Source organism: Mustela putorius, unplaced genomic scaffold (genome assembly GCF_011764305.1).
Source record: "Mustela putorius furo isolate JIRA1106 unplaced genomic scaffold, ASM1176430v1.1 tig00003898_pilon_pilon_pilon, whole genome shotgun sequence".
Classification (NCBI taxonomy): Eukaryota; Metazoa; Chordata; class Mammalia; order Carnivora; family Mustelidae; genus Mustela; species Mustela putorius.
The window spans coordinates 32,950,001-32,977,537 of NW_025422047.1; the positions used below are offsets into that span (position 1 = coordinate 32,950,001).

The 27,537-nt window shown below is 40.9% G+C and overlaps 1 protein-coding gene across 2 annotated transcripts in view; it reads right to left on the bottom strand.

The window, feature by feature from the left end:
* Positions 1-27,537, bottom strand: part of SLC25A21 (solute carrier family 25 member 21) — a 492,482-nt gene that overhangs the window by 7,580 nt on the left and 457,365 nt on the right. For both annotated transcript variants that reach the window (XM_045067625.1, XM_013046232.2), the window contains one exon: positions 18,380-18,544. In XM_045067625.1, coding sequence (XP_044923560.1) covers positions 18,380-18,544 — 165 coding nt within the window. The remainder of the gene's footprint in view (positions 1-18,379; positions 18,545-27,537) is intronic.

The window sequence follows — 27,537 nt, forward strand, 5'->3', positions numbered from 1 at the left end:
TGGTCTGCTCTATGCAGCAAACCTGCTTGGGGTTGGGCGTGCTAAGGAGAGCCCTCTCAGCTTGCCTCTGCCCTTTTTTTTTTGTCCCCCTCACTACGTGTCATCAACCATTCTCAAAATGCAGCCTCTCGCACACTTCTCCCCTGTGTGCCCCCCTGGCTACTCCCCTTGCTCTAGCTTTAGCTCAGGCTCCCCTCACCTTACCAGGGTGTGTTTGCTTTTTGCACCAGCTCTCTTCTTGGAAAACAGATCTGCCTGTGGTTTCAAAGACCCTCAATCCTGCACTGCATGGCGGGTAAAACCAAAGCTCCTCACTTGGCCTTTGGTTTCTTTCCCACAACATGTTTCCAACTTATATCTCTGGCCTCCAGTTTGATACCTCCACCCCACCCCCATTCTAGAGTCACACTGGTTAAATCATAATTATGCAAACTAACCAAGTACTTTTCTACCTCTTCTCTTCAAACTACTTCCATAGCCTATAAAGTCCTTCTCCATTATAGTCACCTAACGCAGTCCTACTCCTCCTTTAGGGACAAGCTTAAATCCCACTGCGTCCAGGACACTTTAATGCATCCCTGTAAAAACTGATTTCTCCCTCCTCCTGTACTCTTGAATCTCTGTATGAACCAGTCTTTGCCCTGGCCAAGGCTTACTGTATGTTTGGTTTATTTTTGCATGTATTTATTTTCCCTGCTGGATTGTGACCTGGCATAGCATCGGAACACATGTTATGTGTTACTCCTTTCAGTGTCATCTGTTACACAGTGTACACAGTAGGTGCTAAATAAATGTCCCCTGCTTGGTCTATCAGTGTATTTATTTACTTTTGTAGAAATAATGAGAATCAGGCTTAATCCTTAATCACTATTTCTCAAGACTCAACATCTTCTAGCCTAGAAAAAACCTCTGTTAACAACTTTACATTTGTATCTTTCTGCCAGGAGGTATTAACATGGGGACTTAACAAGGCATTGGACATTTCCAAAGTGGAGTATTTCAGGGCAAGTAAATTGAGACTCTCGGGTCATAGAGTCAGGCCTAGGCTGCACTGCGCAGTGACTCACAGACAGAACCATGCTTTGGCAGCCTGTGACCAGATTTTAGCAGAAGACTGTGATGGGAGTAGAGTAAGTAAGGTCTTGAAATGGTACACTTCGGGCTCTTCTTTCTTATACTTCCCGATCTTTCCTTAGTAGGGAGAGGCACCCACTTGCCTCAAGAATGAGAGTTTATTGTAGCAAGACTATGGAGAGACAAAAAAGGCAATACTTAGTGTTTCTGGTTTTCAAATTATGCCTTTTCATGTATTACATCAGCTAATCTTCACAAACTGATGGAAGAACATTATTATTATTCCTGCTTTAAAAATGAATTAACTGAAAGGTTAAGTATAAGAAGGGAATTTTTGTTACATCCACGTGAGCCTAAGACTTTACTTCAGGTCATAGTTTTTCTACTGATACTCCTTAGGGCTAGTGGGTGGGCTGGTGGGAGAAGGGTCCCAGCACCTCCTGAAATCGTGAGCAATGCTTCTGTGTATGTGTATACGGACCCTTTTGCAGAGAGTGTCTATAGATTTTATCACGCTCAAAGAAGCTTAAAAATAACTTCATGAAACGATTTCCCCTACCAGTAAATTCATAAAGAAGAGGGGAGTTCAGGGTTGAAAACGCTAGGGCTGAAAAAAGAAAGTCCTCATTTTCACAGGGGTTATCAGGCGATTCAACTTTGAGGAAAGATTTCTGCACACGTTGCTCATACTTCAACCATTTCTATGAACTCAGTGGTTCTCAAAGTGTGGTGTTTGAACCACCATCATCAGTACCATGTGGCAACTTATTAGAAATACAAATTGGCATTCTAGCCCAGGCCTATATGGGGATGGAGCCCAGCAATCTGTTTAAACGGTCCTCCAAATTTAGTCTGATGGATATGAAAGTCTGAGAAAGTCTGAGATGGTTCATCATCTCTTTGTATCCTTGGGTTGGGTAAGTGATGCACTGGGTTGTTCTGGACATGCTGGGAGGGATTTTAAAGCTTTCTTTGGGGTGCCTGGGTGGCTCAGTAGGTTGAGTCTCTGCCTTCGGCTCAGGTCATGATCTCAGGGTCCTGGGATTGAGCCCTCATGGGGCGGGGGGGCGTCTCCGCTCAGTGGGGAGCCTGCTTCCCCCTCTCTCTACCTGCCTCTCTGCCTACTTATGATCTCTGTCTGTCAAATAAATAAATAAAATCTTAAAAAAAAATAAAGCTTTCTTTGGTGGAAACAGGGCTTTGTTTCTTTAAAGCTGCAGAACTAAAAGTGATGCTGTTAACTGTGTTCCAACCTGCTCAGTCCAAAGCAAGAATGCACACTTGTGAGGTTTTGGGGTACCAGTGATACCTGTCACCTAGTTATTCTGTACTGGCTATCAGTGAATCACTCTTGCATTCCTGTCACTAATGGTAAAAAACACGTCACCATGAAATTAATAGTAAAAATAAATAGAAACATAAAATAATATATATGTTTTATAATATATTATTTCTCATAACTTTCATTATGAGAACTAATGACACTATTAATAATAGTTACTTACTACTAGATGCCATCTTATATGCAAAAATATATACAAAACATATATATTATGTAAGAACCCCATGGATTAGGTATGTAACACCATTTTACAGATAAGGACACACGACTGAGGAAGCTAAGTTGGTTGTCCAGGATCACACTGCTTGTAAGAGGTAGAGCCTGGACTTGAACTCAGGTTCTTCTGATTTGCAATCATATGCCCTTAACTATTATATCATATTGTTTCTATCCATCATTCTTTTTTTTTGTTTATTCATTCAACAAATATTTGTTGGATGTCTATATATGCTTAGTCCTACACAGGTGCTAGAGTTGAGTGTGAAGATAAATGATCCAGAGAAGGGTTGGGGGCGGGTGTGTGATTAAGTATCACAGTACAGTGTGATAAGTAATGAAGTGTGAGTGTGAAATATGCAGTAAGGGAGAAGGAAGTTACTCCTGGCTTTCACTATTATAGTCCTGTGAGAGTCCTGTGCCTCATAGTCCTGTGCCTGAGTGGCTCAGTGGGTTAAGCCGCCGCCTTTGGCTCAGGTCATGATCTCAGGGTCCTGGGATTGAGCCTCACATTGGGCTCTCTGCTCAGCAGGGAGCCTGCTTCCTCCTCTCTCTGCCTGCTTGTCATCTTTCTCTGTCAAATAAATAAATAAAATCTTTAAAAAAATAAAAAAATAAAGTCCTGTGAGATAGTACCTAGCTTCTCTGCCTCTTAAAAATGTAATCACTTCTTGATGTATGTGTCCAACACCCCAACTTCTTGGGGGGGGGGCAAAAAACTGGCATCTTTCTTGCCCATCTTGGAGCTCTGACAGGTCCAGTATAATCTAGCTACCTGAGGGAGAACTGAGGTATCATTGCTCTCAGCACAGAAGGAGAAGACAAAAGTGGCAGTTGCCTGCTTCTTCCTGAGTAAACCACGTACTAAAACAACCAGCTGAGGAGCACCTGGGTGGCTCAGTTGATTAAGCACCCGCCATCAGCTCAGGTCTGATCTCAGGGTCCTGGGATTGAGCCCATGTTTTTGGGCTCCCTGCTCAACAGTGAGTCTGGTTCTTCTTCTCCCTCTGCCCTTTCCCCCTGCTTGTGTACTCTTTCTCTCACTCTCTCTCTCAAATTGATAAAATCTTAAAAAAAAACAAAAGAAAAGAAATAAACAACCAATTGGTTAAAAAGGAGACTAGAAAATACCTCAGACAAATATAAATGAAAAGATAATATAGATAAAATGAAAATACAAAACCTATGGAATGCAATAAAAGAAGTATTCAGAGGTAATTTCATAGTGATAAATACCTACATTTTAAAAAAATCTTAAATAATCTAATTTTACAGCTCAAGGAACTAGAAAAAAGAAGAAAAACTTGGTCCAAAAATTAGCAGACGGGAGGTGATAATAAATATTAAAGCAGGGATAAACAGAGACTAGAAAAAAAATTTTAAAAATGATATTGAGTTCATTTTTTTTGAAAAGGTAAAAATGACACTTAGCAAGGCTAATTAAAATGAAAAAGAGGACTTAAATACAGTAGAAGTGAAAGAAGAGACATTATAACTGACATCACAGAATTAGAAAAGATGAGATGACTAAGAATAATTATATGTCATTAAACTGGACAACCTAGAAAAAGTGGATAAATTCCTAGAGAACATACAACTTACCAAGCCTAAATCATGAAGAAACAGAAAATCTGAATAGACCTATAAGTAGTATGGAGATTTAATCAGCAATCAAGAACTTCACAAAAAAGGAGAGCCTAGGGCCAGATGGTTTCACATTGTTGCTACCAAATATTTAAAGAAGAATTGATATCAATGCTTCTCAAACTCTTCCAAAAAATTACAGAGGAAAGAACACTTCCAACTCATTTTATGAGGCTAGCATAATCCTGATACAAAAGCCAAAGACACCACAAGGGGGGAAAAAACAAAAGCAAAAATGAAAAGCAAAATACAAAACACTATAGGCCAAGATTCCTGATAAATACAGATGTAAAAACCCTCAATAAAATAGTAGCAAATTGAAATCAACAGCACATTAAAAGGATCATACACCATGATGAAGTGGGATTTAATTTCTGGGATGCAAAGATTTTTTATCATAAAAAGAATCAGCTAGTGTTATAAACCACATTAACAGAATGAAAGATTTAAAAAAAAAATCACAAGATCTTCTCAGTAGGTGCAGAAAATGCATTTGACAAAATTTAATATGCTGCACGGTCAATACCCTCAACGAAGTAGGAACAGAGGAAAGTCCCCAACATAATAAAATCCATGTATGAACAGCCCAGTTATCACACTAGTGAAAACCTGAAAGCTTTTCCTCTATGATTAGTTACCAAGGCAAAGATGCCTGCTCTCATCACTTCTCTTCACCATAGGACTGAAGTCCTAGACAGAGCAATTAGATAAGAAAATAAAAGACATCGAAATCAGAAGTAAAATTGTCCCTGTTACAGACAGCAAGGACTTATGTATAGAAAAATCTAAAGATCCCATAAACAATATTTAGAACTAATAAACAAATTTAGTAAAGTTGCAGGATACAAAATCAACATACAGAAATCTCCCATGTTTCTGTACATTAACAACCAACTATCTATTAAAGAAATTAGGAAAATAATCCCATTTAAAATGCACTAAAATGAACAAAATAGAAATAAATAAATTAGAAATAAATTCAACTAACTAAGGAGGTGAAGGTCTTATATACTGAAAACTATAAAACATCAGTGAAAAAAATGAAAGAAGACACAAATGCAGACATCCCATGTTCATGGATTGGAATACTTAGTATTGCTAAAATTTCCATAATACCGAAAGTGATCTACAGAATCAATGCAATCCTTATAAAAATCCAATGGCATTTTTCATAGAAATAGAAAAAAATTCTATAATTCATATGAAATCACAAAAGACTACAAATAGCCAAATCAATCCTGAGAAAGAAGAATAAAGCTGGAGGCATCACACTTCATGATTTCAAAGTATATCACAAAGCTATAGGAATCAAAACAGTATGGGGCAGGCATAAAGACAGGCATAGACCAGTGGGATGTAACAGTGAGCCCCAGAAATAAATCCAAGCATATATGGCTGACTAATATTCAACAAGGGTGTCAAGACAATCAGGAAAGAATAATCTTTGACAAATGGTGCTGAAAAAACTGAAAATCCACATGCAAAGGAATGAAATTGAACCCATGTATTATCCCATACTCAAAAATAAATAAAAAATGGATTAAAGACTTAAATATGAGACCTGAAACCATAAAAATCCTAGGAGAAGACATATGAGAAAAGCTTCATGACATTGGTGTTAGCAATGATTTGATACCAAAATCACAGGCAACAAAACCAAAAACAGACAAGTAGGATTATGTTAAACTAAAAAGCTTCTGAACAGCAAAGGAAACAAAAGATCAAAAAAGGCAAGCTATGGAATTGGAGAAAATATTTGCAAACCACGTAGCTGATAGAGAATTCATATGAAAAATATATAAGGAACTCCTATAACTCAATACCAAGAAAACTAATAACCTGATTAAAAAATGGGCGGGGGCACCTGGGTAGCTCAGTTAGTTAAGCGTCTGACTCTTGATTTCAGCTCAGGTCATGATCTTGGGGTTGTGGGATCGAGCCCTGAGTCTGGTTCTGCACTGGGCATGGAGCCTACTTAAGATTCTCTCTCTCCTGGGGCGCCTGGGTGGCTCAGTGGGTTAAGCCGCTGCCTTTGGCTCGGGTCATGATCTTGGGGTCCTGGGATCGAGTCCCGCGTCGGGCTCTCTGCTCGGCGGGGAGCCTGCTCCCCCCCCCCTCTCTCTGCCTGCCTCTCCGTCTACTTGTGATTTCTCTCTGTCACATAAATAAATAAAATCTTTAAAAAAAAAAAAAGATTCTTTCTCTCCTTCTCCTCTATACCTTTCCCCAACACCCTGTGCCCACACTTGCTCTCTCAAAAATAAAATAAAATAAAATTAAATTAAATTTAAAAAAAAACCAATGGGCAAAGGACTTGAATAGACATTCTTCCAAAGAAGACAGACAAATGGCCAACAGGCATATGAGGAAATGCTCAACGTCACTAATTATCTGGGAAATGCAGATCAAAACCAAAATGAGACATCACTTCATTTCTGTCAGAATGACTATTATTAAAAAAGTCAAAGGCAACAAGTTTTGGCAAGGATGGGGAGAAACTGGAATCCTCATACACTACTGGCAGGGGTTCAAAATAGTGTAGCCTTTATGGAAAACAGTATCGAATTCTTCCAAAATGAAAAATAGAACCATGATATGGCCTAGCAATCCCACTTTTGGATATTTATCCAACAGAATTGAAATCAGGATGTCAAAGAGATATCACTGCTATGCTTACGGCAGCACTAGTCACAATAAGCAAGATATGGAAACAACCTAAAAATCATTGACAGAAGAACAGATAAAGCAAACATGGCCTGTGCATACAATGAAATACTGTTCACCTTTAAGAAGGACAATTTGCCGTATGTGACAACATGTGTGGAAGCTGAGGATGCTATTGCAGTGAAATGAGCCAGTGACAGAAAGACAAATACTTCATGATTCCACTTATATGAGGTACCTGAAATAGTCAAAGTCATAGAATCGAAGACTGGAATGGTGGTTGTTGGGGGCTTGGGGGACAGGGAAATGGGGAGTTACTAATCAAGTTTCAGTTAAGCAAGATGAATAAGCTCTAGACGTCTGCTTTACAACACGGTACATAGAGTTGACAATAATGTATTGTGCATTTAAAAATTTGCAAAGGGTAGATCTCGTATAAGTGTTTTTACCATAGTAAAATAAAAATTTTAAAAATTTGAGGGAAAAATACGTCACTTAGCCTAAGTAAAATATTTAGGACGATCACACCTTAATTGTGTAAATGGATATTAGTGTTGATAAAAAATCTATCTTGTTATTAAAAATTCTGAACTTACTCCCATAATTTGTTCCAACTGTCATCAATCAGGAAACTTCCTGTGTTCGTAACCCACATTCCTAACGCATAAGCCTAAACTATTTTACTCCAATTTTTTGCTCAATTGCAAGGGCAATCAACTGTCACCATTCTTGATGTAATTCATCATGATTTAAAAACCGTTATTGAATAACCTTTTCTTCCTCATGCTTAAAAACACAGTACCTTAAAAATATTTATAAGTAGTATGTATTATTTCCCCACCTACAGATGAGCTTTACTCTTTTCCTCTAAATATTTTCCAGTTTTTCTTCTAAATTATGGTACTTTAAACTGGAGCTAAGTGGCCTGAAATGTTAATGTATTTTACACGCATAACCTTATTTTGTGATAGCAATACAAAAGCCAATAGTCATAGTTTTAAAAAATTATTTAATTCCCTTGTACATATTTTTAAGGCTGGTGTTAACATTTCATCTCAGAAATGAGAAAACAGAGATGGAGAAAATATATAACTTGCCAAAGAGACATAGCTAGCTGGTAAGAACCAGAATTTGGTATTAATACCATGTCTCTTACTAGAACTCTCTCTGGCTGCTTTCATCACACTGCGATCTTGTGTGAGCTGCAGAGATGTGTTTGCCTTCCCTCCTTAGGAAGATCAATGAGTTTCCCTGACAGGACATATTATTTATAGGCTCTTCACAGCTTAATGAGAAATACTAATAAGTGATCCCAAAACACTGTGGCCATGATGTCCCACAACATTTAAAATTCAACAAAAGTGCCAAGTCATCAAAAATGAGATCACGGGACTCAAAATAGTTAACAATCAACACACTACATACTTGTAACTAATTTAACCAACTCATGCAAACATTATATCCACAGCTAAAGACAGTACCAGTAATTTAAGCAATGGTACTTAAAAAGTTAATATGCAGAGAAGCAAAATGTCTTGATCAAAAGAAGCATATGCCTCTCCTTTTACCTTCCCTGGCATGGGCTTTGATGCCTTGTTTAGTGACTGGCCAGCTGGCTGCTAGCTTGATAAACAGAGAACCTTTGCCCATCTCACAGGCCTTTGTGATTAGGGTCTGGCTTCCTTAAGAAGACATTCCACACAGAGACATGCGAGAAGGAGGGGTAAGGAAGATGGGGGAAAGAAGATTTGCTAGCTAGCGAGGACTAGGGGTGGTAAGGGAGACTGGCCAGGAAGCGTGCTGCTCCCCACAAAGCAAGGCTGAGCAGAGTGTAGCAATGGGCTTTTCACTTCAAGGAGCTCAGCACGAATATTGACATTAAAGTCTAGTCACAAACTCTTCCTCCCTTGTCAGCCCAAATTAAATTTCCTTTGCTCCCTGCAATTCACATACCCGTTAATTTCTCCTGGTATCACACTGCATTTGAGATCCTCTCTGACCAGCGTTGACCTAACTTGAAGTCAGTATACCCTGGCTGCCTTAGACAGTCTTCAGTAAACATAAGGAGAAGAATGTACTCCATTCAGGATTGGCCTTGGTTGATGCTAGACTGGATTTATTGTTGCTTGCCAAAAATTGCTAAAATAGTCTTGCCATTTGAAGAACGAAAATTACTGCTCAGAAGTGACGGAAAGAGATTGCTATAAATTGCTTTGGGTAAGACAAAGACAATATGGCAGTCCTCCAAAGAGTCACATGATTTTCAGGGCATCACAAATTACTTCTTGACAGAAATCTTTCATTCTGCTTCCTCTTCCCCCAAGTAGGCTAATAAACTGTTCGATGGTGGGAAAGTCACTACCATGACAGGATATCTCAAAAGGGAATGAACATTGTAATAAATCTATTACTCAGTTACTAGATTATAGTAAACATGTGGTCAAAACCAATTTTAATGGGCTCCCTCACAGTTATTTCCATAATTTTACAAATGGTCAGTCTGTGCTAACAGCACACATTCTACACTTTGGTTCACTTTATTCCTTCTGTAGCACATCACCATCAATACCTGAAGGGGCTGTTGTCACTCAGCCTTTCATCTTCTCAAGGCTGCCAAGCAAGAGGTGATACAAACATGAAGTTCGTGATGTATTCTCATATGAGACACGTGAGAGGCAACCCTTTTGAAAGTTAAATTTCCTTTTAAATCACCCTGCACGCTTTGATTTTAGAAAAAGTTTCCCACATTATCCTGATTAACAAGACACTGAATTAATAAGAACTGAAAGGAAGATGGACAGTTGGAGGTCCGCATCTGTGAAAAAGACATCCAGGAGACAGCCTGAAGACGGGCTGGATGAACTTGGGGGACGATGTGGAAGGCCAACTCTCGGAGCTGTGGATGACCCAGGCTGGGAGCTACAATGACAGATGAGGCCCTCAACATTAAAATGTATCATCCTAAGCTCTAGCAATGGACTGAACCCACAGGATTACATTTAAGCATAGCAAATAGAAACTGCACAAGTTTAAGATGAGGGAGACCTTGATCTCAGGGTCCTGGGATCGAGTCCCGCGTCGGGCTCTCTGCTCAGCGGGGAGCTTGCTTCTCTCTCTCTATCTCTCTCTGCCTGCCTCTCTGCCTGCTTGTGATCTTTCTCTGTCAAATAAATAAAATCTTAAAAAAAAAAAAAAAAGATGAGGGAGACCTGACTTGACTGTACTTCATGTAATCTGGGGATTTTAGCGGACCACAGAGTTTTATACATAGCAACATCTTGATGTAAAAGCAACACCTATTCTTTCCTCTACACCCTGACAAAACCAAGAACTCATCTCTGTACAACCTTTGGGTGCATTAAGAAAGGCCTGTATTCAGATCCCAGGAAGGGGTGAGGCTACTGTGTTCTGAGCTGACTGACATCTGTAGTGTTATGTCCAGTTTTGACACTGACATTGACAAATCTGATGCATCTATAATGGGGAGACAGACCATACAGAGGATCAGAAACCAGGTCATTTGAAGAGGAGTTGAGGAACTATGGATATGTCCTCAAGACAGAAAGCCTCGAAGGCTCACCTATCCATACATTTGAGGAAGTACAGTATAGCAGTTACGATATGGACTCTGGGGTCTGATGGCCTGGGCTCCATCGGCCTGGGCTTTGTCATCCACGGGATCTAGTGGAGAAGGGCACCGGACTCTGACGTTCTTTGGGAAGAATCCTTCAAAGCCTCTCAGAGGGGACGACTGTGCCATGTCGTATTCATTTTGTAGGTATAACGGGCTGGCACATCATTGGGGTTTAATGAATATTTTATTGTTCCTTTAGAAGGACGCACCACACAAAGAACTAAGAAGCGTATGACAAAGGCGGGATGTACACACACTGCTCAAGCACCTGGTAGCAACTGGAAGGCAAATAACAGCAGCTCTCACTGCCCTCCCTACAGCTGGCGACGGTCGTCATGAAAATGATGTGGTGAGCTGTAATCATGGTTGCCTCCTAGTAACCGAGCAGGGAGGCAGCTTGAGGGACTGTCAACTGCCTTTTATTATTTTAAGAAGAAATTTGCGTTTTCGATATTGTTAATTTCAGTGGGTCCAAGTCAATGAGGAGCAGAGGCAGCCCCAGATCGTATCTTTCGTTTTCTCTACTGTTGGCTCTTTTTTTTTTTTAAGATTTTTATTTATTTATTTGATACACAGAGAGAGGTCACAAGTAGGCGGCGGGGGGTGGGGCAGGGAAGCAGCCTCCCCGCTGAGCAGAGAGCCCGATGCGGGGCTCGATCCCAGGCAGGACCCTAGATCATGACCTGAGCTGAAGGCAGAGGCTTAATCCACTGAGCCACCCAGGCACCCCTCTTTTGTTGTTTTGTTCACAAACTTTGACAAAAGCAGTTTTTGCCCTGATGTCATGGTATCCTGCTGTTTTGTCCTCCAATGAAAATACCTGCTATTGAAGCTTAATTAAAAAATACAGTTGTTTCCACTTGACAGCTATCAGAAGAATCTATCACAGTGTTTGTTTTCTCTTTATGTGAGATAATTTGGGGGAAATGCTAGTCCACAGAAGGTCACTAACTAAAATGAGATGGTTTAATTGATAAGCATTCTTTAAGGAATGTAGAGTATTCCCAAGATCCTATCCTTGCAGGGCTCTGGGCTTTGGAATGAAATCAAAGTCTTGTTAAAAGCTCAGCATCTAAATGTAGCCATTCAGAAAATAGCCATGAAAATTCCTTTTTTCCCCGAGCTAGCTGTTTTTTAAAGTGTTGTGAAATGTAAAATAATTTTAAACGTCTTACCCACTTAGGTCAAATTATAAAACACATACAATGTCAAAATGGGTTAGGGCTTAAGCATAAGAGTTATCACTTGATTATTTCATATATATATACACACACACGCACACACAAACACCCTCTCCTTAAATATCTCTCTGTAAATATTTACATGGGTAGATGATTTCTTCTAAGAATCAATTGTATCACTGAGTATTACCATATAGAAAGCAGGAATATATTAATATATTTCCTTGGGAACTCAGTAAGATTTTTCTGTTTTGGTGTGCTCTGTTTATTCCTTGCCTCAATAAAGGCACTGACCCCAAGGAAAACTAACAAACCAGGTTTCCAAAACAAAATTCTAAAGGTTGGGAAGTTAGGACAAGGACACACTGAGATGCTTTGATATGGAGGTAGGCATATGATCAAGAAGAAGTCTTTGAACCAAGTTTATGTCACGAGATTCTACTTCTGAACTGTTTCTATTAATGAAACTTTCCCATGCCCGTCTAGTCCTGCTTATGCAATATGTTTGTTTGACATCCCCCCCTCGGTTACATCATTTAAGAGGAGTCAAGTGACTTATTTCATGCCTCCAACATTCTGGCCCAGTTCCCCTCTGCAGCCTCCACCACCTCCCGACCCTCTGGCTCACCATACACCAGCTATCCTCATTCTTTGACTTCTCCCCGGTTCCTCAAGCCTCTGCTTCACGGCAATCATTCACCCTCTCCTCTGCAACTGAAGATCTGTCTGGTCTCCGCTCATCCTCTTCCTCTCGGCCTGGCTAATCCTCAATGTCCAGCCTCAGCCTCAACATTGTTTGTGAAGGCAGGTCTATGTCCTTGGCCTGCCTCTGCCATCGGTCTAGAGTAGGATCCTGGTTTATAAATTCCCACAGATTGGTAGTTGTCTTTTCATGGCCCTCATCACGACTGTCACAGTCCAGTGCCCTGCGTGATGACTTGTTTATTGTGGGTCTCCTCTCGTCGACCCCGGTAAGGCAGGGACAGTGCTGACACTCAGTGAGGCAAGGCCCCAGACATCGTGGATGTGCCATGAACACTTTTGGAATGAAGGAATAGAAGGGACCCACTGAGAATCTAAAGCTACTGGTACCACACTTCCATCCACTTGGGTGGTACCTGATTGGAAACTTTTGGCTTAAAGTTTATAAGTGTCTGAATCCTTGCCCCCTCTCTCTGCCCTCCCCCATGCCTTCTTTCTCCCCAATACAACATACCCCAGGGAGTCTGTGAAAACTGCCCATGAAAGATACTGCTTTTTACCACAGAATCTGGTCTCATATCCTGGAATTTTATAGATAATATATACTTGTAGTTTCACCCCAGTGGTTCCCAGAAAGGAGAGTCGTTCTTAATGAAACTTTAATGCTCCTGCCCTTCCCATTACCGGATGATTGGTAAGACGAATGATTGAGTAAGAGAGAATCAGAAAAATAAATGGCCATAAATTAAATCTTACTATGATCTAATTCTACTGAGATTCTTCTTTCCAAAATACAAACAGCTCTAAGTTCTTCACTTGAACCCAAAGGTGCATTTTTCATCCAGCTTAGTGCACACCTTAGGGAAAGACATAGCTTTAAATCATGAAACGAACACATTTCCACATTTCTTCTGATAAACTGAAGCGTGTCTGACATCACCCTCTGACTTTCTACAGAATTTACAAAATGAAGAAAATATTAAAAATCAAAAGCAAAAGAAAAACATTTGTATTTCTAAAAGGCAAGCTTTTATAAATATTACCTTAGGAGAAAATAAAATATGTTTGCCTTAATACAGTCCATAGTAAAATGACCACAGGGACAGGTCTAAATGGTTTATTAAGTAAGAAAAATTGAACATGTGAAAAATTGTTCTCTCCTAGAATATCTCTAACCCACACATGTAATTTATATCATGGCAAAATTCAACACAAAAGATGTATTGTTTTTGGCAAAATAACTTGCAAACATGCTTAATTAGGCTACAAACTAAAAGCATAGCTTAATACTGTTGACAACCATGAGCCTCAGATGGTGATTTCTGCTATTATTATTATTTTACTTATGGAAACACTTGAAAAGCAGTAAATATGGAACTAGAGGACAAGGTTATTCAAGAGATGTAACATTTGAATTTTACGATGCTCATTTTTGTGTCAGCATCACAAACGATAGGCTTCGAACAGCCCCACCTTGTAATGGGAATGAAAGAAATTATCTTTGCAATGAAAGCTTACTCCCATGGATATTTGAAAAAGATGTCAGCATTTAAGTTAATCAATACCTGCTTCCAGTGGGCTTTGCTTGGAGAAGTGATGCCTCTTTCTGGGGAGAAGGGATAATTCTTTATGCTGACATTCCATTCCATTTACTGCAAGATGTAAATGAATGCCTCCAGTAAATGGATTCCATGGTCAGTTAATATCCAGGGCAGTCTTGCTCTACTGTAGCCACTTACCAAAGGAGCAGCCAGAGCCTACAAATAAATCGGAAGGAATCTAACCCAGGGCACCATTTTCAAACTGCTAATGCCCTCTTCTTCCAGGGCGGGGACTTCTCATTCTTTGTTCCTACAGATTACAGACTAAGGCTATGGAAAGGGAGGGCCAGGTTACAGGACTGAAGGAGACAGAAGAGGAATTTGGCCTTATTATCTAAATATTCTAGCTATTCCACGTATTTAAATTTCAGTAATCATTTTTAAGCGGTCATTTATGTGTGACAAAACACAAGGTAAAATACAGAGTTAAAGCATTGCATGGTTTAGTGGAAAGAGTTCTGGCCTCTAGTTCTCTCCCTCCCCCTTGCTGTGTAACCCCAAATAAATGATTTCAGTAACTTTCAGCGCTGGGCCGTAACTTCTCATTTGGTTTTCTTATCTGAAAAATGGCATTTATCATGACAGGGATCAGGCAAAACTGTGGAGTCTACAAAAATGGTTTTAATAGTCTGACATGGCACAGAAAGTCGGGATACTTCTGAGATCACTTGAAAAATATATCTAATGGGCATCACCAATCTGAAGAGTTAAAACTTCAGGGGTGGATGTCTGACCGGAGTTCTTCCCGCTTACCATTTAAAGTTCTTATTTTTACCTCTCTAGACAGCCTCAGAGGTGTATAAAATGTGAAAAAGTTAACTAGGTACTCTAGTTTATGAGACTCTATTAAAATTTTCACTGATTTATTTCCTATTATAAAATTAATACACGCTTATTACAGATGCTTCCAACAGCTCAGAATGGTATATAGAAAATGACTTTCCTTCCACTGCTGCTTGCTTTGTTTCTTTCTCTCACTCACACACACACACACACACACACACACACACACGCCCCCCCCCAATTTCCATTTCCACTCCCCAGAGATAATCATTATGAAGTTTCTTTTAAAACAAAATACTTTGAAAATGGAAAACATTGAAAGACCATTTATGGATTTTAAAAAAACACATTAAAGAAAAAAATTCCAAAATTATTTCATGCCAGTCAGGACTGGGGAAATCTCAAATTCCCTCAGAACAACAGAATGACCAACCAGTTGCTGGGTGAGGGAGCTGAAACCATAATCCTGTAAACAAATCGTCCGAAGTGTATGGCTAGAGACAGCCCACGGCAAAGATGGAATAAAGCCTTCAAGGAACACCGCCTCCTCCTCACGGTTAACAACTTGATGACGTTCTTCAACATGTTTTAATGATTATCATACCTTCCTCTTCACAAAGGATTGATTTATGATGGTTTAAATTGAAAGAATACTGGTTTCCCAGTTTTGAATCAGGCTTAGATTACAGAACACATAAAATCAATGACTTTGTTCTAGGCAAGAAAAAAACACTGTGTTCATTTAAGTGTAAAAGGAACAGTCCTGGGGAAAAATTCTTCACGCTCGCTCAACGTGCTCCCTGTTTGCACCATCCGCCTCCCCGCCTCTCTCTCCTCCCCTCACCGCTGTCATCTGTACCAGCACCCCTAAACTTCACACACAACTTCATGATTCCTTTTGCCAGTCCTCAAAATAATGTTGTTGGGTAGCTTTTTCAACATACAATAAGAAAAGCTGAAACTCAGAGCAGTGATGTGATTGGCTCAAGATCTTTCACCTCGTAAAAGGGACACTCTCCCAGGTGTATGATGACTTTTTTTTTTCTTCAAGATTTTATGTATTTATTTGAGAAAGAGAGCACATGTGTGAGTGAGTGAGCGGGGAGGAGAGGGGAGAGGGAGAGGGACAAGCAGACTCCCCTCTGAGCAGGAGTCCAACGCAGGCTTCATCCCAGGACCCTGAGATCGTGACCCTAGCCGAAGGCAGACACTTAACCGACTGAGCTGCCCAGATTTGTGAAGACATCTAAGTGTGTATCTCCAACTCAGATCTCTCCTCTAAAGCTCCAATCGCCAACACATCTGCATTTTCGTTCCAAGTGCAGTTAAATTCAGTTTCCAGGCTGAGCCCATAATAGTCTCCCGTAAACTTGTTTTCTTTCTCAGTAAATGGCACCCTCACCCTTCCAGTTGCTCAAGCCAAGAACCTAGGCACCATCTCTACCCACCACTCTTTTCTTCAACACACCTATATATATGTTGAACATTTTGCCTCCTGAAAATTTCTCAAATCTGTCCACTTCTCCTGGTCTCCACCGTGAACAATACAATCTGAGTCCCTAGCATCTCTCTTGGAAATCATTTCCATGTTACATCCTGCCCTTCCCTTACCACCTCCCCTCCACTTGGCGGCCAGACTGATCAGGTAATTCCTCGGCTTAAAATCTTTTGTTGGCTTCCTAGTTCTCTTCAGATAAAGGTGAGAAACCTCAGTGTGTCCTGTAAGAGGTGGTATGGTCTGACCCTGCCACCTGGCAAGATCAGGGAGAGCTTTCCATGCTTTCAGGATATCATGATGTATTTAAAAAAATAAGTGAATGGTTAAGCTTCTGTGTTTATATAATGCATAACATTTAATGAATTAAGTGCACGGATTAACTGTAGAATGAAATTTACACTTGTGGATTTTTAAAAAAACATTATTAACATATGACTATATGTAGATCTTTGTGACTTCTTTCTTAAATAGACCAAATTCATTTTATAATGCTATAGAAATTAAAATACATGCTCAAATATATTTAATAAAATATATAATCATTGGTATAATTTATTTCATTGTGTGTGACTTCTGTCTCAAAAGTGGATGGCTGGAGAGATGGAGGCAGGGACTCTTCTCTTTTCTGTGTGGTAAGGAGTACTCATCTCAGAGTCTAAGAAACAGGGTCAACTTCATGTATTTGTGACCTATGTAGTCACCCAGGGCGTGCGCGTAGAAGAGCTCGGTTTGTTGCCTTACTATATATATTTGGTCTTGAAATTCTTACTAATTTTTGAACAAGGGTACTACATTTTCATTTTGTCCTGGGTACCACAAATTGTTTAGCTCATTCCTGCCAAAAAGAATCTCAGTGTGTAAGAGTCGAACTCCCTCATGTTACTCAGCCCAAAGTGTCCATTGTGTTCGATTTCTGTGGTTCTCGATGGAAGGAGGGCTCTGAGGACCACTGGAGTCAGAATTGCCAATCAGTGGGGGAAGGGTGTTTACTACTGTACAATCACAGATTTCAGGCCAACCAAACCTGAGCTTCTACTCAATAACTGAGATTTCCAAATACAGTAAAATGTGGTTAGCTATTTTGGCAAGTGAATTAGGCCAAACCATCAGACAGTTAATGTGGAACATCCCTTGCCTCAGCTGCTACTTAAGATAAGTCCTGACCCGGAATATGGGGCATCACTGGGCAAAGGTGGGTATAACCAACTTGACTGAACAGTCTGGTGATAGCCATATTAGAAATCATTTTATGGTTTATAAAAGTCCATCAACAGTTTTGTACAAAGCAAAATAAAAAACTGAACCCCTGGGGGAAATTGTCTGCATGTGCAAAATGCGTCCCCAGGGGGTGCTTCCGGGATCAGAAATTTTCAATGCAAGCAGGCAATATGATGGTGGGGGAAAAGTGTGCTGTTATAAATGAAAAGACGCTGAGCTTACAGCACATCGTGTGCTCCTTTTATCTTGTAGAAGTTGAAAGGCTGCTAGCATAATTACTACTACTTTGCATGAAAAGTGAATAATCCTTGAAGAGTTGGTTTCCTGCTTACCCTAGTTAACTTTGGTGGATTTAAAAATTAGTATCTAGGTAAAATTTAAATTTTAGGCTGACAATTTCCCTCCAGAGCTCAAAATTTATTTAGAACATGAAAATTTCAAACTTCTTGGGAAAGTTATGCTTCTGAGATAAAAAAAAAAAAAAAGCTTTTTTTTTTCTAGTTTCTAGAAGCTTCTGTTAGTGATAAAGAGGAAGCATTCAGGGGTCATGATGCATATCTCAAGGAGATGAATTTTGGTGTCAGAATTGGGTTCAAGTCTCTACTTTGCTCTTAACTACCTAAAAAAGGACTTGATCTTTCTAAGCCTCAGTTTCCAGTTCCTAAATAGGGATGACAACACCCCATGAACAAGGCTAACATGGGGATCAGATTCGATGTGAGTGTTCAGCACAGCGACTAGCACATGATAAGCACTCTACCGATGTAGCTATCATCACGGATGAGCTTCTTTCTCCAGGATTTTAATCTATTAAATAGTTACCTTATTGACAGGAATAATGTTTTTGACATTGTAGTAGAAGCCAAAATAAACCATGTTGAAAACTCCGTGACGTCCCAAAGTTGCTGTAAATCCTTTGTTGAGGCCCTGGAGTCCCAACCCTTCCTTCTTAATGATGTGTCTTGCATAACTCATCGTGGATGGTTGCTGCAGGAGAGAGAAGCAGAGCCAGAGAGACCATCGTTGAGACCGTGAAATAAAGTAAATTACCCTTTGAGCTTCCCCTCGAGCCAGAATTATTAGGGATTTCCCTCCCCCACCCCAACATGAATAATCATGCCTAGATCCATGCTTTTACAATTAGGAAGCTCCATAAGTAAACAAAATTGCATGCATATAAGGCCTTCAAGGGAAGATTGCTGGCCAAAAAACCCCACATCTTTGAATTAGTGAAACTAATGTCATGTAATACCTATCATCACTGCCTACATGTAAATAGCTGCATCCAGTTCTGGATTATCCAAAGTAATGGGAGGATTAGCCATCCAGGTAAACTGGTAATTCGTAACTGCATAATCCAAAAGGAATTTACCTTTTGTTCCTGAATCCAGCATATTTACTTTTCTAATTATGATTTTCTGGAGCGAATGTTACAAGTAGTCTTGATCCCGCTGCCTCTACAGTTTAAGCTGGCACTAGGTTAGAAATCGAGCATGCACAAAGAGCAGACGTTTGTAGCTTTCCTCAAGAGGGTGGGCAATCGGCATGTTTATCACTTGTTGTGATAAATGATAAATCAGTGGCACTGGGAGTGGTGGGTTACCTTTAACTTCCTTCCTTCCAGCTCTCCGACTGAGGACCCAATCTTGAAATACCCTGACTGCCCTCCAGTCTATCACTACCTTTGGAGCATGCTATAGTGCTCACTGGAGTTTACCCTGAAGTTTATAATTCGTTATGATATAACAACAACAATTCACGTGGGCTTCAACGAAAAGTTGAGTGATTGCTTCCTTTCGGAGGTACAGTGCAAAGGATATCTCTCCTCGTTAAATTTTGACTGGATAGGAAATGGGGGAAATGCTCAGTATTTAAATTTGTTTTTTTTCCCCCCATGAAGCAAGCACTGATGTGACATTTGTTTGTTTTTTCACTGGAGCAGGTTGCTGGAGTGGTCTGCAGTCTGATGTGCTCTCTGACTAGAAGTCGTTTTTTATCATGTGCAATTCAGGTTGTATCAGCAGAGCAGAGTAGAACAAATCCACTCAGGGCTTTTCATCCAACTTGTATTTATAGTTGGGTAATTAACAAGATACATTTATATGAGCTTGTTTATATAGTAAATTCTACAGTTTTTGCTGATAAATGTTTTAAAAACTCGTAACTATAATACTACATTCAACTTCATCTTTTCACTTAAGATTAATTACAATACATTGTATTAAGTTTAAGGAAAAAAGACACATGAGAATGTATCTTAAAATAATAAAAAACATTTCATATAGGAAAACCAAAAATTCTCAAAAGGTTAAAGTTCGCTCCCTGCTCTACAAAATGGGACGTTTTTGTTTGTGTTCTGGCACACTGACTATCAACACAAATTATTTATTTTGGTTTTCAGAAGAGGCTTGAGGACAAGTTGAGCAGAAGTTCATTTCTTTTGGAAAGACTCTGGAAGTGCTGAGCAAACCGCCTGGGCTCCGCTCTCCTGCCCTGAGGAAGGCAGCCAGAGGGCAGATTTTGAGCTCAAGTGCCTGGTTGAGCTTGAACTCTAGTTGTGAGTCATTAAGTAAAATCAGAGAGCAGCACAGTAGTTAGAAATAGTGGGTTGTCTTTCTCTGCTTGACTAATTTCACTTAGCGTAATCCTCTCCAGTTCCATCCATGTGGATGCAAATGGTGGGTAGTCATCCTTTCTGATGGCTGAGTCATATTCCATTGTGTATATGAACCACATCTTCTTTATATGTGGAACATAAGGAATAGCATGGAGGACCACAGAGGAAGGGAGGGAAAACTGAATGGGAAGAAATCAGAGACAAACCATGAGAGACTCTGGACTCCAGGAAACAAACTGGAGGGTTACAGAAGGGAGAGGCTGGGGGAGGGGGTAATCAGGTGATGGGTACTAAGGAGGGCAAGATTTGTGATGAGCTCTGGGTGTCACACGCAACTAATGAATTATCGAACACTAAAAAAAAAAAAAAAAAAGGCAAAAAAGTATAATAATTTGGAAAGAAAAAAATGAGAAGACATAAAATATATAAGTAAATAGACAGATGATAGATAGATAGATAGATAGATAGAGAGCGGGTTGGAGCCAGAGAGTCCCAGGTTAGAGTCTCAGCAATCCCACCTGCTAGTTTGGGCATGGATTTTATCTGCTCTGATTTATCCTCACTTTACTCATCTGTAAAGTAACAATAATAAGAAAACAAGAGACTCTTCCCGATAGGATTGCTGTGATGATACAACTAAGTCAGTGGATTTTTTTGTCCTCTGTAAGCATTCACTACATATTAGCTGTTAATAATGATGGCAATTGTGCGGAGAATAACAAAAATAGTTTGAATAATAAAATAACAGGTAATTTCTTTGTTCGCTGAGGCAAGGGCCTTCAAAAGGGTGGAGGCTGATTTGAGGGAGAGGAAGGGCGTGCACAACGAGGCTCTTCCTTTTCATTCCTTCTGACCATCCCTTCCTTTTCCCAAAGCCCTGGACCCTTGTGTCTACCAGAAATGCCTCATGCAACACAAAAAGGTCTGCTTCCTCTGAGCCTGATCAAATCCAGCTTCGGGGCTAGAGCGCTTCTCCAGGGAGCTTCCGCACCCCAGGGGCTTTCTTCTCTGGAGCAGCAGATCCCGTAGGGAAGAAGAATGGTTTCTTCCCTACCTCTCAGAGTTAATATCCTTGGTAAGAATTCTCCCGTGGGTAAGTCTGTGGGCTATAGAAGCAAGGCCGCAAGGGAGCAAAGTTTGGGAATGAAAAAGTCACCCACTGGACCTCCACCTCACACCTCACACAGCTTACAGCCTGGAGAGCACATTCATGTGTTGTCACCAGGCACCTGGAACACAGTAAGTGCTCGTCAGTGTTAACCATTATCACAGATGTCTGGTACTTCACATATATCCCACAATTTATCCTCCCAGCGAGGGTGTGAGATAGGTATTATCATTATTCCCATTTGGCAGATGGGGAAACTAAGGTTGTGTTACTTGCTCAAGATCACAGAAGTAGTGCCTCTCCCACTCCAAGTCCGTGCTTTTATACTCTGCATGGTTTTGCCGTTGTAACATATCTGACTGCTTTTCTCAATTTGTAGGGTGTCCAGTGGGTCTATTTCCCTTATTTTGCAGGTGAGAAAACAAGGATTGTTAAATAGCAGGCCCAAAGTAAAAATGCTGGTAAATAGCTTAACCAGAATTCTGCATCTAATCCAGTGTGGTTCTCATTCTGTGGGCTCAGTCTTGTTCTGCATTTGTGGTAAGAGCTTCAGAGTTGGATCATCCAACTCTACAGGTAGCAGATGCATCCTAACTCCAATATATTCTTCTTGGGACCTTGCGATGGAGAATAACCAGAGTTCCCTAACTTCCCACAAAGAGTAGAAGTGTGCAACATCATGTCACACATATGTAAGCAAATATTTAATTAGAAAGGCAAAACATGATTTCCACTGGGATGCTTAAATAGGAAAATATAGAATCATTTTGACTAGATCTCTGTAAACACAAAAAATTTTACTAAACTTATTTGATTACTGGGCTTCCATTTCAAAACAAAAATGGTGACTGACCAGCATCATCAGCCAAGTGATTCCAATATTATCCAGCCCGGCGGGTCACCTACCAGTTCAGTTTCCTTCCAACATTTAGAGTCACTGCAATTTTCATATTTAGTTACCATTTGCGAGCCAAATGGCATTCTAACTTTCCTAGACATACTCCTTGTCGACTGCACCAGAATGCAAGCAGGGGAGCATAAGTAGATTGGAATGTGGCTAAGACTGTGATATCACACTGTTCTCCACACTGGTTATTGAAATCCTCCGGGCACTAGTACCTGCCAGAGTATTTCCACTTGACGTAACTCAGAGTCTTTAGGCTTCATTTTAGCTATTGCCAACTGTTAATTCTGGGAACTCTCTGTTCTCTCATGCGTTCGTTTCTTCACCGAAGACCTGTTGTGTGCCTACGAGGTGCCGCATACTATGTAAATGTCTCATGCAGGACTTCGCTCCTATTCTAGAAATTTAAATACAATTGCTTGGGTTTTTATTTGGGGAGGTAGGCCGATAATTTATTTATTTATTTATTTGACAGACAGAGATTACAAGTAGGCAGAGAATCAGGCAGAGAGAGAGGAGGAAACAGGCTCCCGGCTGAGCAGAGAGCCCAATGCGAGGCTCCATCCCAGGACCTGGGACCATGACCTGAGCAGAAGGCAGAGGCTTTGACCCACTGAGCCACCCAGGCGCCCCAGGCCGATAATTTTTAGGCCCCCCTGAGCGTATTCCACGATGGTTATGAAATATGGGCTCAAATTTCTGTTTTAAAAGTCCTTAAGAGGCTTGATTAATAAGATTCTTTGTACCACTCTAGGGCACTGATTTCCTTATTCACGGAGAGTCCAGGATTACCAACAAATCACAGAGTTAATATCCTGACTTATGGCAGCTTGAGCTATTTTGCCTGGAGGTCTTCCATCCAACTACTGACCATAGCTGGCTCTGATCAGCTTGTGAGATCACAGACTGAGGTGCAGGCAGCAGGCATTGTTCTCTGGGTGAATAGCTGTCAGAGTGCGGCCAATGGGTAGAGACATGGGGTGTGTGTCCATGAATTTCCTCCACCCCTGAAGCCAGAGAAGAGCTCTAGGCACACCATGTCAAAAGGCGGCATGCTCCGCATGCATTCCTTTACTTGCTTCCCAGGACAAGGTGAATTCTGTTGTATTTTAGAGCCAATGCAATAGAGGGTTACATTGAATTTCGTCACACAGCTGGAACGCAAACCGGATGAGACCCTCGCACAATGGAGCGAGTGTCCATGTCTGGAGAAACACTGCTTTGTTCCAAAAGAGGAGATCCAGTTGCTGCATTTAGGCAGGAAAATACCTTGGTTCCTCAGGAGATCGATGATCACTTATGTTTTTCATTACTCAAATCAAGTCTTGAAGCATTTTTATAAATTTGGGGGGACAAAAAGGAAAAAATAATCCCTTCCTTTTATTTGAGAACAAGCTGTAAGTGAAAGAAGAGGAATTGGGCTCAAAATCCCACACTTAAACTTCGCTTTTGCTGAGATATTTCGCTAAGTTATCATTATAGCTTATTTTAATAGGGCAGGATTATGGCAAAAAGTCACGCCAGATACAATTAGGTTCTATCTGGAGTTTTGTTTGATGAATGGGTCTATTTTTTAAACCGTCTGTGAGTGGATAGTGATTTGCCATAAACAAACTTTCCCAGATGCTGTGCCACAAACCTCCTTAGACACCAAGCTGCCGCTTGCTAATGGTCCCCGGAGGAATACCTAGGTGAAGAGATGCTGCCGCCCGAGCCTCGCCCCTGCCACCGCTGTCAGAGCAGGGGGGCGGGGGACCACACTGTGGGGACTGCTCAGAAAAAAGTGGGACCACGGAAGGAGCCTTTGCTTTTTCCTGGTTCCAGAAATACTTCTGACTTTCCCTTCAGTGTCATGATCACCCACATTTCTTGATCTCAATAAAAGCAGTGTGGTTGCTTAGAAAGAGAACTCTATGTTAACATTGGGTTCCTAAGAGCTGCTAGTTTCATTAGGCCTTATTTTCCCCTATCTATAACACCGAGAGAAAGCCATCCACCTTATAGGGATAGTAGGGGAATTTGAAATACCAAGTATGTGTGGGCATTGGAAAAGTGGAAGGAAGCACAGGCAGTTACAGAAGCCCTGGGATCAGAGGTTAGTGTTGGTGGAAATCACTGACTGGTTTTTCTTTCTCTCTTTCTTTCTTTCTTTCTTTTTTTTTTTTTTTTTAAGATTTTATTTACTTACTTGACAAACAGAGATCACAAGTAGGCAGAGAGGCAGGCAGGGGCCTGGGGGTGGGGTGGGAGAAGCAGGCTCCCCACTGAGGAGAGAGCCTGATGTGGGATTCCATCCCAGGACCCTGAGATCAAGACCTGAGCTGAAGGCAGAGGCATAACCCACTGAGCCACGCAGGCACCTCAACTGGTTTTTCTTTATATAGCTCTGTATTACTTGATTTGTAGGGGAAGACAAACCAATGTAATACTTTTACAATTTGAAAAACTATATAAATTGAAAAAAATCAAATAGAGGAAAAACCATGTAAGGCATCTTACACAGTATCTGGCATATAGTAGATGTTCTGTAAATTGTAGCTATTATCATTACTTCAAAGTCTCAGTTCTGAAAGCAAAACTCTAGCGTTCCTGGCACAGCTGAATGGAAGACTGAAGTCTATTTTCTGTAAATGATAATAGAGAGACAACTTGGCTGCTGCCTTAGGTATTGTTGAAAGATAACCATAGGAATGGATTCATATACATAATTCACTTTTCTGCCCACAAGAATCATAGACTGGAAAGAAATAATTTAGATACTGAAGAGTTTCCAGGCAATGTTTCACATGGTAATGCAGGAAAAATTTGAACTTAACTCAGTACATCATCAAGAATGTTGACATGCCCTTAAAGCTGGCTTCTCACACTATCTGTAAACAGAGCCACACGCTCACTCTCTAACTCGACTTCCCTCTTTCTTGAAAGAGATAATCACAAAATGCAGTCCTTCTATTTACTTTATGTTGACTCCAGGTACTATAACTAAGTTTAAACACTTGTCGATTGCCTGTGGAGAAAACAATCACTAAGCTTTGTGAACTCCTAAATGATCTAACTGATCTCTACTAGATTACCGAACTGCCAGAAAAAAGTGTTTGGAATTATATCTAGTGGTGTTTATCCAAAACCAGAATCAAACCCTGAACTAATTTAAAAACAAAAAAACAAAAACTCCTCCCAAAACCCTATCTTTAAAGATTCTACTATCAATGACACATTCACTATCTGTTCACTGAACCTAAAAATGACAATTATAAAGGTAGAAGACTAATTATTCCTTTCTTGGGTTGAGCGTCTTTAAAGACTAAGTAGAGGGGAAACAGGCTTTTGCAATTCACTTAAGCCTTAGTTTCATGTTCGGGGGTGAGAATGATTATGTTCATATGTAATGTAGATAAAAAAGAGTAGAAGGAAAACCTGTCCCCCATCCACACATCAGAGGCAAATCCTATAGACCTCAAGGGAAGGAAAACATAACCCGTTAGCCAAATAATAACTTTGAAGTGCATTTCAAAGTCGAGAGAAAAACTGGGAAACAATTCATCCAAGATTTTGCTCCTGGGGAGAAATTCACATTTTCCAGGCTTGGAGACAGAATACCAGCCAAGCAGCACTTGGCTTAGCACAAGTGATAGGGGACTTCTAGGTCTTAGAAATCTATAGCTTATAAACGATGCACCCAGTTGGAGGGGAGAAAGGTCCTATAAGGACAACAAGCTATAAAGGCACGCTTTTGGCGAGACTGGATCTGCAAACCATCTCCAGTAGAATAATCCTCAGGCAAGCCTAGCCCTAAGCCAAAGAGACTACAAACCAGAACAACACTTTGCTCGGGTTTAGTTTGAAGGACGGGGGGAAATTTGGGTCTATCCCGATTTTATTTGAACATGTTTTTACACCCACTGAACCAAACCAGAGCATGACAAAGCTGTGATTACTTTGCTCCCCACAGAAGGTCAAGCATATTTAAATTAGAGACCGGTTTTCTTTATTCACTGTGAATTTTAAGATGCTGGCCAAGATTCTGGTATTGGAATTGGAGGAAGTGTGGCAGGGATTATAGTCTTTGACTGATATGGTGGTAATTTAAAAAGTGGAGGCAAGACAAGCGTACCTATTGAAATACTTTATACAGAAGCTGGAAGGAGATGAGGGAAGTATCAGGAACCAAATGAACCACAGTTTCTTTGTATTTTTAGAAGAGTTTATGGCTACACTGAGTGGGAAGGCATATTTTATGGGTAACAGACTTCTGACTGGCGAGAGAATCAAGCCTAGACCACAGAGGGGAGAACCCAAGCAGCCCAAGCCAGCGAGTCACCTGCCATTCCTGGAAATCCTCATGGGAATTGCACTTGGGGCTCCAAGAATATCACAGGCACAGCCTCTGCTCTCAGCCAGTCCTGCTCCTGGACCCCTGCCAGAGGGGCCCCCGTTCAGGAACCCATTCTTCAGAGGACCCCATTCTGGTCCTTTGCCAGCCATGCCCTCCCCGTAGGACCAAGGGGGTATCTGCCTACTTCCCACAACCTCCTTCGAGACTTTGCTGTGCTCCCTGAGACTGCGGCAGTCCCCACACTTCATTTTTCCCAACCCTATCATTGCCTACAAGACATTATGTGTAATATTTTTCTACATATTTATTTATTTCAGAGAGAGAGAGAGAGAGAGAGAGAGAACGCACAACCTCATGAATGGGTGGGGGGGAGGGGCAGAGGAAAAGCCAGATTCCTGAAGTAGACTCTCTGCCTGGACGGAGCCCAACTTGGGTCTCCATCCCAGGACCCAAGATCACAACCTGAGCCAAAAAATCAAGAGTCGTACGCTTCACTGACTGAGCCTCCCTCGCCCTAGGCTCATGGTCTCCCTCGCTGAGCTTCTCCCCGCTGCAGCAACTTTCTGGGAGATGTTCGTCTTTAAAGGACCATGTTGACTCGCCTCCCCTGGCTGCGGAAATAGGAAAATCCACAATTCCTGTGTAGGACTCTGGAGTGGTTCGTCTCTAAAGCGTGAGGGTAGAAGGGCTGAAGAATAGACCGGCTGCCTGGAAACCTAGGCTACTGGCGGAAACCACAGTGATCTCACTGCAGAACCAGCCTCGGGGGGGGGGGAAACCGCTCTGCTTTCTTAAAGGTGGCAATTCTGCCTGCAGCCCATCCATTCAGGTCTCCCCCACAACTGGTAGCTATAATTAACTGAAAAGGCTGGAAATGAGCTTCATTCACAACCTCCAGGTGAAGTGATTAAGCAGGTTTGATGAGGAATACATGTTTGGGCACCTTGGTAGCTCAGTCAGTAAAGCGTCAGACTCCTGATTTTGGCTTCAGGTCGTGATTGCAGTGTCTTGAGAT